Here is a 16,643-nt window from a genome sequence, read left to right as displayed (position 1 = left end):
CACTGATATTTCACTGATGCCTATCTCTTCACTTCTTGCCATCTCTCCCCTTTCTCAGAAGTCTCCTCCTCCTGTGTCTATTTTCTGGTTTCCAGAAGAGTCCTTTGATGATGGAAACAAGTTTGAGGAGTCATCCTGGGAATTAATTTATCTTGTCTTAGAGAAGGCAGAGGCCAGTTAGGAACTTTGAAGAATGTTGTTTCCTAGGGCTGGATTAAAGCTGTTTGAAATGGTTCAAATGAAAAACTAAGTTAAAACTGGCCTAGGATTTACTTAATGCTACAGGTAAGGCAATGTGCTGCTATCTATCTGTCTGTCTATCTATCTGTCTATCTATCTATCTATCTATCTATCTATCTATCTATCTATCATTTATCATCTCTATCGGAGCCCCGGTGGTACTACCCTAAAAGTCAATGATTTGCACTTAGCAGCATCTCTGAGAGAGAACATTGGGGAAATGTGTTTCTCTAAAGGTTTCAGCCCCAGAAGCCCATGGAGCAGTTCTGCTATGTCGTATAGTGTCCCTGTGCATTGGAATTAATTCACCCACAGGGTATTCTAGCCATGCACACATAATATAGATGGGAAAATGGGTAGATGATAGATACATACATTGATAGATGACATATTGATCTATAAACTGATCAATAGAAAATAGAAGATAGCTAAGTAGCTAGCTACGTGGATAGACAGACAGACAGACAGATAGATAAGTGTGATTATTGTAGATGGAAGATTTTCACCAAAAAGTGGGCTCTTGAAAATGTTAGAGTATTTCTGCTTTCTCTTCTATCATGCCATCAGTATTTTTCGTCTTTTGAAGCTGGTTTCAAGAAGAGGCATCCCAGTTCTGTGCTACGAGTGGCAGACTTCTAAAACAGATTCACGGTGAAAGGGTTTTAAAAGATAAAAGTGAGAGTAATAGGTCTATTAATTGGAACTATTTGGGGCCTTAGCTATGTGAACATATTTCTACACATCCCTGCTCACACAAGGAGGAAAACTCGGTGTGCAGCTTGGTCACGGAAAGGGAGAGGAAGTGGAGAAATGGGGGGGGGGGCGACGTGGAAGGGTGAGGCAGGGCTAGCAGGGAGAGGTGTAGGAGGGTAAGAGAGAAGTTAAAAAGTGAGGGGGTTGTAGTGGACAATAATAAAGGAAGCCAGGCTTCCCATTCCAAAGGGACTTCTGTTTTACTTCTGCTTCTGTCTACATTCTGTGGAGAGAGAAGCATCTCAGCCACAGTGAAGATACAGTTAAATGCGAGGTGAGTGCTGCTTAATTGGATAACGTGCTGGAGTGTGGAAGGGGCTGCTGGGCCATCATTAAATTATGTGTGCAGCAGCTCCGAGTAATTGAATGCAAATGAAGGGCAAGTTGGGCCAATGCATGCCAAATAGTGATGCAGATGAGTCCCTTACCAATTACCCAGAATTCCTGCCAGGTGACTTTCAGAAAGATACGTATAAGAAATAGTCAGGATTGCTTTTGTGCACATGGTTGTATTTTTAGCACGAGAAACAGATTTCCCATTAGCATCCATCAAAAGAGAAAACCCATATAGCACAGATTTCTGGAACGAGTCTTTGATAATATCCTTCATTCTAAAGCCTGTGTAATTTAAGAAGATTATTACATCTGAAACCGAAAGCACCTCAGATTATGTAGGGTGATGCCCTTCTGCTTGCTTCCACTGTAGAATACTGACAGCTAAATTACTCTCAATCACATGTGAAGAAAAAGAACAGATCAAGTCAAATATCTTCTCTCTCTTTGATAAATCATTGATTTGATGATGCAGTTTGAGAGGACTGAGAAGTCTGGAGAATTTAATTACCATCTCCTCCACCTTTAAGTCCAAGTTCAAGATTTGATGGTTAGAGGCACAGCTCAGGTAATGCTGTGACATCTTATGAGATGGAGCCGAATCTTCACACTAACAGTGCTTAAGCATTAACAGTCACATGCTTTTGGAAGATGCATGTATTTAAGCTTGCATTTTGGCAGGATGAGAAACTAGGTCACTGTAGATAAGTCTTTCATACACAAGCTTAATTCACAGGTTTGTACTTGTGCCTGGAGATGCAAGTGTTACACACAGTTATACTTAAGTTCTTGGGGTCCATAATTACTTGGCATGTTGTTAGTAGGAAAGGAACATCATGCTTGGAAAGGGGGAGGGTCAGCCAAAGAGAGGAAGCCCCTCAACCAGGTGGATTGACACAGTGACTGCAGCAACTGGCTCAGGTACATCGAGGATGGTGTGGACGGCACAGGATAGGACAGCGTTCAGATCTGTTGTTCACAGGGTCACCATGAGTCATACCCGACAGCCCCGACATCACCAACCACCACCACCTGACTCTCTTGCCGTGGCAGTTCCCCTTGAGGTGACTCCAGCTCGTGGCAGCTGCGTATGTGTGAGAGTAGACCTGTGTTCTGAGTATTCTCAGCGAGTCTGTAGGGAGCTGTGCTTCTGACTGGAAGGCTATGATTCTAGCAGGTCCAGTTCCCCAGCGACTCTGTGGGAGAATGATGCGATTTCCCTCCAAATGTGTAACATTAGAAATGGAATGAAGATTCAGCTGTGAGTTGGTTCTGACTCAATGATGATGAGTTTGAATTTTTGTTTCTACTTACTAAAGAAAATCCGCATAAGCAAACAAAAATAAACCCACAGCCATCAAGTTAATTCTGTGTCAGATGACCCCACAGGACAGAGGAGAAGTGCCCCATAGGGTTTCTGAGGTGGTAAACCTTTGTGGAAACTCACTGCCTCCATTTTCTCATGCAGAACAGCTGGTGGTTTGACCACTAATCTTATAGTGAGTGGCTCAGCACTTAACCCACGGCACTACCAGGTAGCCTTAAAGGAAAGCCAAGCTAGAAATGCATTTCTAGGAAATTCTCAGATGTGAAAAATGAGCAAACTGTAACTGGAAGAAAATCTTACCCATCACCAAATGTCGTTCGGAGATAATTTGATAATTTATCAAAATCCCAGGTTCATGTACTTTGAAGTCAAAGAATAGAGGGACAAGAAAAGGAAGACGAGATGGAGAAGATCAGGGGTAAGTGGCCACTCCCGGACATCATGACCACTGCCTCCTTGGAACTCGACAGGGTGGCCCGTCCTCATGCTGTGCGTGTTGGCATGTCTGAGCCTTATTTCCATTCAGGACTGTTTGCAAGCAGCTGTCCAGATCAAATGCTATTAGCTCCAAAATTTAGACTTGAAATGCAAGGACTTTCTTAAATCATATTTTGCCAGCAATGAATGTCTTCTGTCAACTTCCTGACCAATCTCCGCTTCTTTTGACAACATGCTAAAATCCTTTCCCTGAAACTGGTAATTTGGACAAATCCCAGGAAATAAATTGAAATCATTATTGAAACAGCCATTCCTTAGTAAAAGGAGACACATCCTGGTAAATCGCGTCATTTAATGTCAGGACAATGTCAACGAGGGAGCCAGCAGAGGTCATGGAGCGTGTCCAGTGGTCAGCATTGTGGTCCACACCCCAAAGACGCAGCCCTTGCTTTGCTCTCCTCTTCACCTTCCTCTCACATCCCTTCACTGGCTGTAATAAACGCACATTGAAAAGATTAAGCATAATCTCACATGTCACAGGAGTAAGAAGAGCTTAAAGCCGCGTGACAGCTGACAGCCCAAATCCTGCCCTGGAAGGAGAATGATTTTGGTGAAAGTAAGCTCAGTGACTGTTTAGTGGAGAAGGGAGAGGACAGTCAGATTAAGTGGTTTGCAGAATGTTGCTGCTGGTGACAAGGCATCAGCCTTGAAGCCTCTGCTCTGCACTGAAGAAAGTGATACGGTTTAAATGTTGTGAGTCGAGGCATCAGGATGCTGAAGAGATAAGTCCTCCAAGCTCTGGGCCGACAGGTGCATGGTTCCAGCGTTGCTAAATGACCTATATCTCCCTCAATATTGGCGCATGTGAATATGTCCTCTTACCTATGAAAGTCAGAATGTGAACACAAATGTGTTTATGGATCTGACTCTGTGGGACACTACAAGAACAACAACAACAACAAAGGGTGTGGTCAGAAAGGTGGGCTTATTCCTGTCAGTCCTTAGGCATTGCTGAGACACTTCATTCATCCGGATCGTTGTGTCTGATTGCACATTCTCTGGCCGACATTGTGGATATCTTAACTAGTAGCTTTTAACCTCATAGGGATCTCTGGCGCCTTTGAAGCTCCACTGAGAGCTCTTCCCTTGCCACAGGAAAATTCACACGCAGGCTTGAGGCTCACCTTCAAGAGAGTTCAAGGATTTCAGAACCTTTCTGAAGATGCCCAGACATCTTTTAAAGAGTTCTGTGGCAAAATAACTGCCCGGCTAGCTCAGAAAAAAAAAACAAAAGAGTTCTGTGGCAATTGATACGCTTTTCACCCAGCAACTGAATCACATTCTTTTTAAACAAAATGCCTGTCAAGGAGATTGAGTTATGCCCAATGATTTATGGATTAGGTTTAGAGTGTTGTTGTTGTTGTTATGTGCCGTCGAGTCGCTTGCGACTCATAGCGACCCTATGTACAACAGCCCTAAACTCCGCTCTGTCCTGTGCCAATCGCACTGTCTCTGACACTCCCATCCCAATTATCCCAGTCACTGAATCAATCCACCTCATAGAGGGCCTTCCTCTCCTATGAGGTGGATTATCTCCAAGACTGAGTTATGCCAAATGATTTATGGATTAGGTTTAGAGTAAGTGGACAGAAAAGAAGTGCTGTAAATGAAGACAGACCCATGAGTAACCTCTCCACACACCACAGGCATCAGGGTTGTGTCCTTTCTTCACACTGGTCCCGTAGGTATGCTGAGCAGATCAGTTGAGAAGCTGGGCTCCCTGGAGAAGATGTCACATCAGGATTGCAGGAAGAATCATCAGTAATCTCAATTATACAGATGACATAACCTTGCTTGTTGAAAGTGAGGAGGACATGAAGTACTTGCTGCAGAAGATAGAAGAATCCAGCCTTCAGTATGGACTGCATTTCAACATCAGGAAAACAAAAATTCTCACCGCTGGACTAAGAGACAACATCATGTTTGATAAAGGATTGAAGCTGTCAGTGATTTCATCTTTCTTGGATCCACAATCACATCCTTAGTACCAGCAGTCAGGAGAGTAGGAGATGTTTTGCACTGGGAAAGTCTGCAGCCAGAGATCTCTGGATTATAGAGGAGCGATGATGTCAGCTTGAGGACTAAGGTGTGCCTGATTCGGGTATGGCCTTTTCAGTTACTCACTGTGCATCTGAGAGATGGACAGTGAATACGGGTGACAGAAGAATAAGAATTTATACCTTTGAGCTCTGATTTTGGAGAATAATACTGAATATCCCATGGACTGCCAGAAAGAAAAAAAAAACCAACCAGGTATATCTGGGAAAGAGTGCAGCCAGAGTGCTTTTTGGTGGCAAAGATAACAAAGCATTGTCTCACATACTTTGGGCATGTTGCTAGGAGAGGTTATTCCTTCCTGGAGAGGGACATTATGTTTAGAGCGACCGTTAACCAGATGGATTGACCCAGTGACTGCAGCAATGGGATCAAGTGTATCAGAGATTGTGAGCATGGTACAGGACAGGACAGGGTTCAGATCTGCTCTTCATAGGTTCTCTGTGAGTCGTACTGCACTCAGGGGCACTTAACAACAACAACAAACTCCACAGGCAGTTACCGATGCATAAAAAGCAAAAATTAAACAAAAAAAACTGGCTTTCATCCCATTAAGATTCATGGCAACCTCGTGTGTGTCAGAGTGCAATGAGGCCCTGGAGGATGGAAAGTGGAAGGTTTTAGGAGTGAATCACCAAGCTTTCCATCTGAAGTGCCTCTGAATGGACTCGAACTTGCACCTTTTTGCTTAGCAGCCACATATGTTAACCATTTGACCTTCCCGAGGGACTCCTTGAATATGAAAGCACGCAATTATAACAGTATTCCTCTTCTAGCATGTGGCAAGCTAGTCAGGTGGTTAAGTAATGTATCACTATGCGTATGATTGAATTAAACCACGTCCAGTGCTAATACTCTAACAAAAGCGTCATCAGTGTTTAGGTTTGCTAACTGACATATTGAGCATGTCTGTGTTCTTCCAGCATCAAGTCTGTCTGTTTCCCGGGAAATCATAATATATTTTTGTATTTCCCACTCAATGTCAAAATTCAGAAAACTGACCTTGGTCGTTAAGCCCCTTTACCCTTGAAGACAGCCTTCTTGCTTAATATTGTTCTTTATTAGCTCTCTTAGCTGTTGCTAAGCATTTAAGATACCTTTCAAATTTCCTGGTTTATAATTACATTTCTTATCAAATTGAGAGATGATAGTAGCTTTATACATTCTCCAAAAATGCTTTAAGACTTTACATCCCTTTGAAACTATATATCACACATGTCAAAATGTAATTCCCGAGATGTTGAACATAAATCTTGTACAAATAGTTATCGAATGTTTAAACCAGCAGAGAGGAAAACTAAAATGCAAGTCTAAATAGAAAGAGAATGGTGTGTATGCATTTGCAGCTATGTTGATATCTTTATATTTCCATTATGGCACCAGTTCTCATTGAGACTGATTCTCCTGTACCAGTCACATAATTGGCAGAATCTTTGGTTCTGCATCTGAAAGTTGGACAGTGACTAAGGATGACAGAAGAAGAACGGATGCCTTCGAGTTGTGCTGTTGGAGAAAAGTGTTGAGTATCACAGCGATTACCAAAAGAACAGGCAAATATGTCTTGGAGAAAATGCAACCAGTGTCCTTAGAGACAAAGAGAGTGAAGCTTCGTCTCACATACTGTGGGCTTGTTGTTAGAAGGGGCCGATCCTGGGAAAAAGTTATCGTGCTTGAAAAGGTGGAGAGGAAGACTGTCCACAAGGTGGATTGACACAGCGACTTCAGCAGTCATTTCAAGTATATGAGATGAGGGCCGGACGGGATAGGGCAGGGTTCAGAGTCAGTGTCCACAGGGCTGTTGGAAGTCAGCTGACTCACCTAACAACTTCGTGGTGCAATGGTGTTGTGCTTCGTTGTGAACCATAAAGTTGGCAGTTTGGACTCACCCAGGAGCTCCTCAGGTGGGTGTCCTGGCTGTCGGCTTTGGTACCAGTCACTACCTATGAGGAGTTGTGCTCTGTCATGTGGGCTTGTGTGAGTCTGGACCAGGAGATCAACACCTGTTGTTGTTGTTGTTGTTGTTGTTAAGTGCCGTCAAGTCGCAGGGGACTCATAGCGACCCTATGAAGGAGAGTCCTCGATGCTTGGGTGCCTTTCATCCTTTCTCCAGGTTCGTAGGGTTTCCAGAGACAAGCTATTACAGAAGTGGATGCCACTCCTCCTTCCAAGATCAACACCTACTGATAGCAATTCATGTCAGAAACTCAGTACACCCAACATTTCCGTGAACGATCTGGACTCCTGACCGCCTTTGCCCTGCTGGCCAATGGTTCTACAGCTTTACCAAACATCACGTTCACCTGGAAGACTTGTTAAACCCAACTGCTGCTGGCACGCTGTGGGTTGCTGTAAACCAGAACTGGGTCCTGGGCACATGGATCCTGACTGTCCACCTCGGGAAGCTGTGGAGAGGTGCCATGAATGGGCCTCAATTTCCCAGCAGTGGGTTTGGCTCAAGTTTTCTGTTTGGTCCAAGGAGATGTGAAACTGCACGTTGATGATCTGTAGGTTCTTTTAGCTGCCACAGTCCAGTCTGGCCACTGTTGTTGTGTACTGTTGAGTCAGAACCGACCCATCGCTGACCCTCCAGTAGATTTTCAGAGGCAGCTAATCGCGTGTAAGGAGATTGCCCGTCCTTCTCTTGCAGAGCAGCTGGTGGATTTGAACCATGTGCCTTTGGGATAGCAGCGCAACAACAACTGTCAATGTGACGAGCAAGCTGTAACTGACAGCCAGCTGACAGGAAAAAAGAAACCCCCAGAAGGAAGCACGCTTCTCTTGTTTCAGCATCAATTATGGATGCTTCTCAGAAGAACTGGAATCTTCTTTTGTCTGTTCTGTGGGAGTCATTTTCCGAAGTTCTAAGGGAAATGCAAGAAGCCCTCTTGGTGAGGTTTAAGTGTTGGCTGCTAACCAGGTCGTCGGTGGTCTGAGCTCGCCTCCCACCCCACAGGAGGAATCCTGCCCTGTAGCTGTCTGCTTCATAAAGAGTGCAGTCTTGGAAATGCTACGGGACTGTTTAACTCAATCTTACAGGGTCCCTGTGACCTGGAATTGACTCAACAGTGATGGCTTGAGTTCATCTTCTGGTATCTCCATTGTAAGAAGCTTTGATGGCACAGTGGCTACGTCTCAGCTGCTAAAACTGAAAAGTTGCTAGTTCTAGCCCACCACCAGCCTTCTACAGGACAAAGGTGTGTCATCTGTCCCCATAAAGACGTAGTCTTGGAAACCCTTGGGGGCAGTTCTGTTGAGTCTGAATCAACTGGACAGTGGTGGTGGTGGGTATGTTGTTGTTGTTGTTGTTGTTAGGTGTCATCGAGTTGAGTACAATTCCTAGTGACCCTAAGAACAAAAGCTCTGGACCCCGTCCTATCCTGTGCCCTGAGCCCCGTCCTATCCTGTGTCATCCCCATCACCTCTAATACACTGGACCCCGTTGCTGCAGTCACTGTGTCAGTCCTTCTCATTGGATTGACTATCAGTCCTCTCTTTCACTGACCATCCATCCTTCCAAGCCTGATGTTCCTTTCCAAGGAATAGCCTCTCCTAGTAACGTGTCCACAGTATGGCAGAGGGAGCTTGGCCATCTTTGCCTTCAAGGAGCATTCTGGCTGCACTTTTCTTATCACATATCTGGTTGTTCTTTTGACAGTCCATGGAATCTTCATGGAATACTCTTCTCCAGCACCACCACTTGAAGGCATTGACTCTTCTGTCATCGTTACTCATAGCCCGTCTTTCAGATGCACAGTAGGTGATTGAAAAGACCACGGCCTGAATCAAGCACACCTTAGTCTTCAAGCTGGCATCATTGTTTGCCAATGTTTTGGAGAAATCCCTGACAACAGATTTACCCCAGACAATACATCCCCTGATGCACTGAGTGCTGGTGCCAGGGGTGCTGCTTGTTGATCAAAGCAAGATGAAATCATTGACAGCTTCAATCCCTTCTCCACCGATCATGATGTTGTCTCTTGGCCCAGTGGTGAAGACCTTTGTTTTCTTGATGTTGACATGCAATTCAAACCAAGGGCTGTATTCCTTGATCTTTTGCAGCAAGTGTTTTATATCCCCTTCACTTTCAACAAGCAAGGTTGTGTCATCTGCGTAATGCAGGTTATTGATGAGTCTTCCTTCCATCTTGATACCACATTCCTCTTCATAGAGTAGAGCCTCACAAATTATTTCCTCAGTATACAGATTGAATAAATATGGAGAAAGGATATATCCCTGATGCACACCCTTCTTGATTATAAACCATGCACCGTTCCCTTACTCTGTTCAGACAACAGCTTCTTGGTATAGATACAGATCTCTCACGAGTATTCTGGGATTCTCATTCTTCCCAATATTACCATAGTTTTAATGATCCATAAAGTTGAATGTCTTTGCATAGTCAGTAAAACACAGACATTCTTCTGGTATTCTCTACTGTCAGCTAAGATGCATCTGACATCAGTGATATCTCTACTGTCTCAGCCCTCTCTAAATCCAGCTTGAACTTCTGACACTGCATTGTTCTATCCATTTTGGGGATGTTTTTCAGCAATAGTTTGCTTGCATGTGATATTAATGAGACTGTTCTGTAATTTCTACCTTCTGTTGGGTCACCTTTCTTGGAAATGAGAACAGATATTGTGGGATATGAAATACTTAGTTTCAAAGTAGAGGTCTTGTTGGTAGTTGAGTCTTCCCCAAAGGGCTTGGTTTAGGAAAAGCCGAGAAGCAGATGGTGGAGTGGGGTGCTGGGGAGGGTGCCCTCCTGTCACCCCCTTGGAGCCCTGAGGATGTGTGTGCTTCTTTCTAGGACCACGAGCCCTCATTCCCCAGGGCCCTCTCAGCACAGAGGCTCTCCCCACGGTGGTGCTTCCTTGACGGTGAGTGTCCGTGTCCCACGGAGGGACGGGGCCTGGGGGGGGGGCACGAGCAAGGAAGCTGATGGAGCTGATGTCAACTTGGCAGGGATGCCCTTTAGGTGAGGCCTTGAGAGCAGTATTTGCATCTCAAACAAGGTGGCCTTAGCTTGCAGCTCCCTTCCAGAGTCTCTCCCCTCAAAGCAAGTTGGCTGCCTCAGCTTCACTTCTCAACATCACACTTGTCCCCATGGACACTGTCCTGTCCTCATGCACTCCCACCAACCCTTGTTCTAAAATGCTGAGTGATTGTCTCAAGTCAGGACCAGTGGGTGAATTCTATGCACACCTGGTTGGTACTAATGTGAAGTTTGCATGTTCCAGACTTTTCCATAAAGCCATTATTTCAAGATGACCTATAGTTTTGGGGTTATTTTGCGTGTTAAAAATTGCAGCTACATTCAAGCTCGTTTTGCCGTGCATGGTATATTGAGATGACAGGTGGGTTCAGACCACCACTCTTTCAGTTAAAAACTCAAATGCTGTGCACATGGGCTTCTTTTTATGTATCCTTCACTCATCACGATCAGATTGGAATCAGTTCCTAACTGACCTACCAACGGGTTTTTCAGAGGCTGTAAATTGGATGGGAGGAAAACCTACTCCCTCAGAGCAGCTGGTGCATTCTCCCTGCCTCTGGGGTGGCCGTGCAACTCCTCACTCACTTGGCTACCAGAGCTCCTTGGTTTATGTATTACTGTTGTGCCATAAAGTTCGAAATCAGTCCTAGAGGACCTGCCAGCAAGGTTTTAGAGGCAGTAAATCACACAGGAGGAGACTGTCCATCTTTTTCCTGTGGAGCAGCTGGTGGATCCAAACCACATGTCTTTGGGTTGGCAACGCAGGTCCTTACCAGAGCTCCCACCAGAGCCCCCTGGTTTTATATATATATATATGTTGTTATTATGTGCTGTCAAGTTGGAACTGACTCGTAGCCAACTCCCCAGAAGGTTTTCAGAGGCAGTAAGGCACTCTGGAGGAGGTTGCCTTTCCTTCTCCCATGGAGATAGAAATATATATCTTTTACATGTGTTTTTATATAGCTGTGTAGATAGTTCTGAACCAAAAAGCAAACTCACTTCCAAAGTGCTGTTCTGCCTCGTGGTGGCCGTCCACCGGTGTCCGAGGCTCCACATCGTAGTGAGAGGAGATTGTCCCATCTTTCTCCTGTGGGGTGGTTGATGGGTTCCAATTACCAATGATGTCAGTCTAGAGACTAAGGTGTGCCTGACCCAGGCCATAGTCTTTTCAACTACTTGCTGTACTTCAGGGAGTGGATAATGAGCAAAGATGACTGAAGAAGAATTTATGTCTTTAAATTGTGGTGCTGGAGAAGAGTATTGAACATACCATGGACCTCAAAGAGAACAACCAGAAAAAGATAAAAAGGTCTGTCCTGGAGAGGGTGAAGACAGGTTACTCTTTGGAGGCACGGATGTTGAAGCTCTGTCTTCACATACTTTTGGCATGTTGCTGTGAGTTGCAGGAAACTCAATGACACATAACAACAACAGACCAACACTTGGCCTGCGATGCCAGCAGGACCCCTGTGGCTAATAGAAGTCATAGTTAAAAAGAACAAAGAATAGCATGTGTTTCCTCAGCGGTTTTAACTACAGCTTCCTCCTAGAAATTAGGGCCATGACAGCTCTCTTAGCTCTGCTTTCTTCAGAGCTAAGTCTCTCAATAAACGTTTATTATTTTTTAAATTATTATTTGCCTTTAAGATTTTCTTTTGTGCTATGCTTTTTGTAGACAGTCTATAGTTTTTAAGGATTGTAAAGGTACATTTAAGGACCATAACTTTTTAATATTCAAAATGATCAAAAGAACTTTTTTTAATTCATTTCAATGAACATTTACAGAGATTTTGGTTTTCCCTTTATTCATTGTTACACTTTTCAAAATAACTTTTAGACACTCGAAGTTTGAAAACTCACTGCTGTCCAGTAAGAACTGTCCTGGCAGCTGTGAATTGCATGAGGAGATTGCCCATCCTTGTCCTCTGGAGTGATTGGTGGATTTGAACCATCAGAGAGAGGAGGCCCTGGGTGAGCAGCACAGCTCTCTACAGATGACGCCACTTCCTAGTACTTTTTTACTTACATGCAGATGGAGAATCTGTGAGAGGTCTCTTCTTGCCAGGTCTTATTTTTAATTTTCTTTTCTTTTTCTTCCTTCAGCTATGGTGCTCAGGTCAAGTTGTGAATTAGATGTTGTGCTGCTGACCTAAATGTTAGGATTCAAATCCATTAGCTTTTCTGAGGAAAGAGGAGGAGAAAATCTCCTTCCAGAAAGATTTACCATCTATGGACCTCAATTGAGGGTCACAAGATGAGAATTGACTCCACGGTGGTGGGCTTGGGATTTTCCCCTGGATTTTCAGCCATGACCGTAGCCACTAAATCTGAAAGTGAAGTGATTCCTTCAAGACTGGGTGTGGTTCCAGACCCCCTAGAACTTCAGGTGTTTTGCCAGCATGGGCAGGACATGCCTCAGAATCTCGCCTAGCTTTATTTCCTGAGCATTTGTTGTGATCCAGGCTGTGTAAGGTCCTGTGCCCATTCCAGTCGTCATAAAGGAAACGTAGGCAGTCAGGGAAACAGTGCCTTGGCCTCCTGGTGACTGTCATTCTGTAAGAGGTTCTGAGACAGAAGAATGTATGAGAGCTGAAGCAGTGAATCCTGGAAAGGCAGGAAGAGAGTGATTGAGAGAAGTGTCACAGGAGAGGGGACGTCAGAGTTTGTCCTTAAAAGACAACTAAGATTTAGATCAGCAGAGAGAGGAAGGGCTTTGCAGTTGTGGGTGGGGTGGATCATGGCAGAACTGCAGTGCCAAGTGGTCAGAAGGTTCAGGGATCCTCCGTGCTGACTGGGAGGTAGCCTTCTGTTAGCAGGTGGAGGAGAAGCCTGTAAAACCAGGACCGGCTCACAGACACTCTCAGGGTCGTTTGTCTGCATTCGTTCATTCATTCCTGGATTTTTTCCCCCCTCTAGCAACTTCTGCTGATCGCTTTTATCGAATAGACAGATCTCAGGTAAGTTTCGTTGGTAAAAGTGCAATGTTCCCGTCTAAATGGACTTTGTTTGTAAACATCACAGCCTAGACTAGCATCTGTTTTCTCTTTCCAGGTCTTTGTTGATCTGTGGACTCACGATGCTCTAACTTGACCTTAGAAATGAGTCCAGAAAGGTAGCGAGGCTTGTAAACATTGTCAGCAGCCCACACCCACAGCGTTCATTCTGCTGGTGCTTTCACTGCTGCCTTGCCCAGTTTTATCCAGCTTGAGACAGTCTGTGCAGACCTAGGCTGTTATTGTTGTTGTTATGTACTGTCGAGTCGCTTGCGACTCATAGCGACCCTATGTACCACAGCCCTAAACTCTGCTCTGTCCTGTGTCATTCGCACTGTCTCTGACACTTCCATCCCGATTATCCCAGTCACTGAATCAATCAATCCACCTCATCTTCTAAGATCTAGGCTAGTAGTTTCAATTAATCAGTCCTCAGAAATGTGAAAAAATGGTTGCTTCTCAATGCTGGCACAGGTTCCCAATGTCTAAGTTCTCCCAGGGGGGGAAAGAATACAGCGTTGGACCCAGTGATAACACCAGTTGTTGTCATCACACGTGGCCATGACCAGGCCCTGAGAGCGAAGTGCAGGTTCTCTTACCATCATGTAGACCCCATTGCATGCGAAGATGCAAGCCCCTTTTTGGTATAAACCTAATGAGATCCAGGTCCACTCTTCCCCACTGGCTTTAACACCGTGCCAACCTCGTGACCCAGAGCTACTTCAAAGAGGAGAGGTCAGCTGCCATTCATATCCCTGACGATGCACCCCGGGCTGTAGACATGCCCCAGAACTCTGTTCTCCATCAAGGTCAAGCACATTTTGCCCCATTGCACTTCCAGTGTCTGGCTTGAGGGTTGTCAAGTCCCCTGACGGACTTCTGTTCTTTTCTTAGGAACACTTGCACTTTGTGATGGAGATTTCCCATGATGAAATTTTCATTCTGGATCCAGATATGGCGATGTCCCAGCAGGCGGGGACGCCCCCGGGGATGCCGGACCTGGTGGTGGAGCAGGCCTCAGGGTAACTGGGTGCTCCTTGCTGGTGTGGAGTGAAGCAGCCACTCGCTGCTGTCAGGTGGCCCCCAGGCTTGCTAAGTCTTGAGGTTCTCATGACGCCAAACCATTTTAGAATTTTAGAGTTTCCTGTTTCATTTTCTTAGCATATGTTGTTGTGTTCCTGTTGAGCTGACTGCATAATATCTCCCCTCTGAGCGACCCTGTGTACAACAGCTCTGAACCTGCCCTGTCCTGAGCCAATCTGACTGTCTCTGACACACCTACCCCCATTAGCCGAGTTACTGTCAATACATCTCACCAGGGTCTTCCTCTTCTCTGCTGCCCCTCCACCTTTCCAAGCAAGAGGATCTTCTCCAAGAACTGGTCCCTCCTGGCCACATGCCAAAAGTATGTCAGAAAGAGCTTCAGAATCCTTGCCTCCAAGGAGCAGCCTGGTTTAACCCTCTCCATGATGGACCTGCTTGTTCTCTAGGCAGTCAGTGGTGTGTTCAATATTCTTCACCAACACCACAACTCAAAGGCTTCGATTCTTCTTCTGTCATTCTTAGTCATTGTCCACCTCCCTGATGCATAGCAAGTAATTGCGAAGACCATGGCCTGGATCAGGCTCACCTTAGTCTCTAGACTAACATCATTGCTCTTTAGCGTGCTAGAGTGGTCCCTGACACCAGATTTTTCCCCAATGCAATTCATCTTTTGATTCCCTGACTGCTGGTGCCACAAGTGATGACTGTGGAACCTAGTAGGCTGAAACTGTTAACAGTCTCAATCTCTTCTCTGTCTGTCATGATGCTGTCAATTTTCCCAGTGGTGCGAATCTTTATTTTCTTGATGTTGAGCTTCAATCCACATTGAAGACTGTAGTCCCTGACCTTCTGCAGCAAGCACTTCAGGACCTCCTCAATTTCAGCAAGCAAGGTTCTTACAAGAAGAAAGAAGAATATTCTTAGCAGAGAGAGCAGTTGAAAATGCCACGGTTGGGTTAGGCACACCTTCGTCCTCGAACCGGCACTCTTGCTCTCTACCACTTTAAAGGTGTCTTTGGCAGGAAGCTTGATTATGTTGATTTATTAACGTCCATAAGTGTTGATTATGGATCCAAAGTCAAATAAAATGTTCTACACCTTAAATATGTTCTCTGTTTATTATCATGGCACATGGTAGACTCTCATTAAAAATTGTGCTATTAAAAGAATCATGGATCCCTGGGACCATAGCACCAGGCTGTGTCTGGCTGATAACAGAAAGGTTGGTGGTTCAAATCTAGCAATTGTTCCTTGGGAGAAAGGTGAGGTAAATAGTTACGGCCTCAGGAACCTGATGGAGGGTCGCTGAGAGTAGGAATTGAATCAAAACTAGCAAGTTTTCGGTTTTGTTTCTAAAACAGCAGCAGCTTCATTTTGAAATGACTTTGCTTGGTGCTGTTATTCTCCTAACCCACACAGGCATATTGCGGCTGACAGACGGAATGCTCATTTCTCTGGGAAGGACACAAGCACGCCCATGCTTAACGTGGGCTCACAGGTGCTCTACACACCAGCACGTTCACCGCGGTAACCCAGGTCCTTATGAGGTCTTGGGTGTTGATTGACCTGGGGGCTGTTGCTGTTCCTGGGTGTCTCTGCTCTGTGACAGCCAGCACGTGTCTGTGGGGTGGGCCGAGGCTGCGGGAATACAGAGTAGCCGCCTGGAGGAGGTGCCTGGTTGTGCTTCAGGAAGAAGGTGATGAGAAGGCCGTGTGCTGTCAACCCAGCCTGGAATTCCCAGGGAAGGCCAGCGTCGTGCTCCGGGGTCTCAGGTGCTAGAACGTGGATGTCCTTGCTCCCCACCCAACCTCGACTCCGGTGTTCAAGTCTTATGAAGCTTCAGTCTTCACTGTCCCTGGATTGAAGGAAATGATTCGTACCTAATGAAACAAAAAAGTCCTCTCTGGAACAAGAACAGCCAAAATGCTGCTCGGAAGGGAGGGTGGTAAGACGTGGTCTTATTTACTCTGGATACATCAGCAAGAAAACCCACTTGCTTAGAAAGGGTATCATACTTGGTAAGATAGAGGTTCAGCAAGAAAGGAGAAGAGCCCTGTGAGATGGGCTGACGTGGTAGCCTGAAGCCAGGGCTCAGTCATTCCCAGACCTGTGAGGGGAACGCAGGACTGAGCTCTGTGCCATCCTGTCAATTTAAAGGTCCCGACGAGTGAGAATCAGCTATATGTATGGCAGCTAGCTGTATCACCACAATCACCTCACCAAGCTAGCCTGCCTGTGCCATCTCCTTAATTTTCTTCATTCCAAATAATAACCCCAAAACAATGACCAAAAGAAATGTCTGCATTCTCCTGTAGACGTCTGTTAGCTCTAACTTCATGGATAAAGAAGCCAAAAATATCCATAGAACTTGCATCAGTTATTCATTCTTTCTTTCTTTCTTTCT

The 16,643-nt window shown here is 45.2% G+C and overlaps 1 protein-coding gene across 1 annotated transcript in view; it reads left to right on the top strand.

Moving 5' to 3' along the window:
* Positions 1-16,643, top strand: part of DGKI (diacylglycerol kinase, iota) — a 341,252-nt gene that overhangs the window by 240,281 nt on the left and 84,328 nt on the right. The window contains exons 25-27 of the mRNA XM_006887211.1: positions 10,017-10,086; positions 13,119-13,159; positions 14,090-14,217. Of these exons, the coding sequence (XP_006887273.1) occupies positions 10,017-10,086; positions 13,119-13,159; positions 14,090-14,217 (239 nt within the window). The remainder of the gene's footprint in view (positions 1-10,016; positions 10,087-13,118; positions 13,160-14,089; positions 14,218-16,643) is intronic.

This window comes from Elephantulus edwardii, unplaced genomic scaffold (assembly GCF_000299155.1).
Source record: "Elephantulus edwardii isolate Elephantulus edwardi_28Jun2011 unplaced genomic scaffold, EleEdw1.0 scaffold00055, whole genome shotgun sequence".
Taxonomy (NCBI): Eukaryota; Metazoa; Chordata; class Mammalia; order Macroscelidea; family Macroscelididae; genus Elephantulus; species Elephantulus edwardii.
This window is presented reverse-complemented; position numbering and strand designations above follow the sequence as displayed.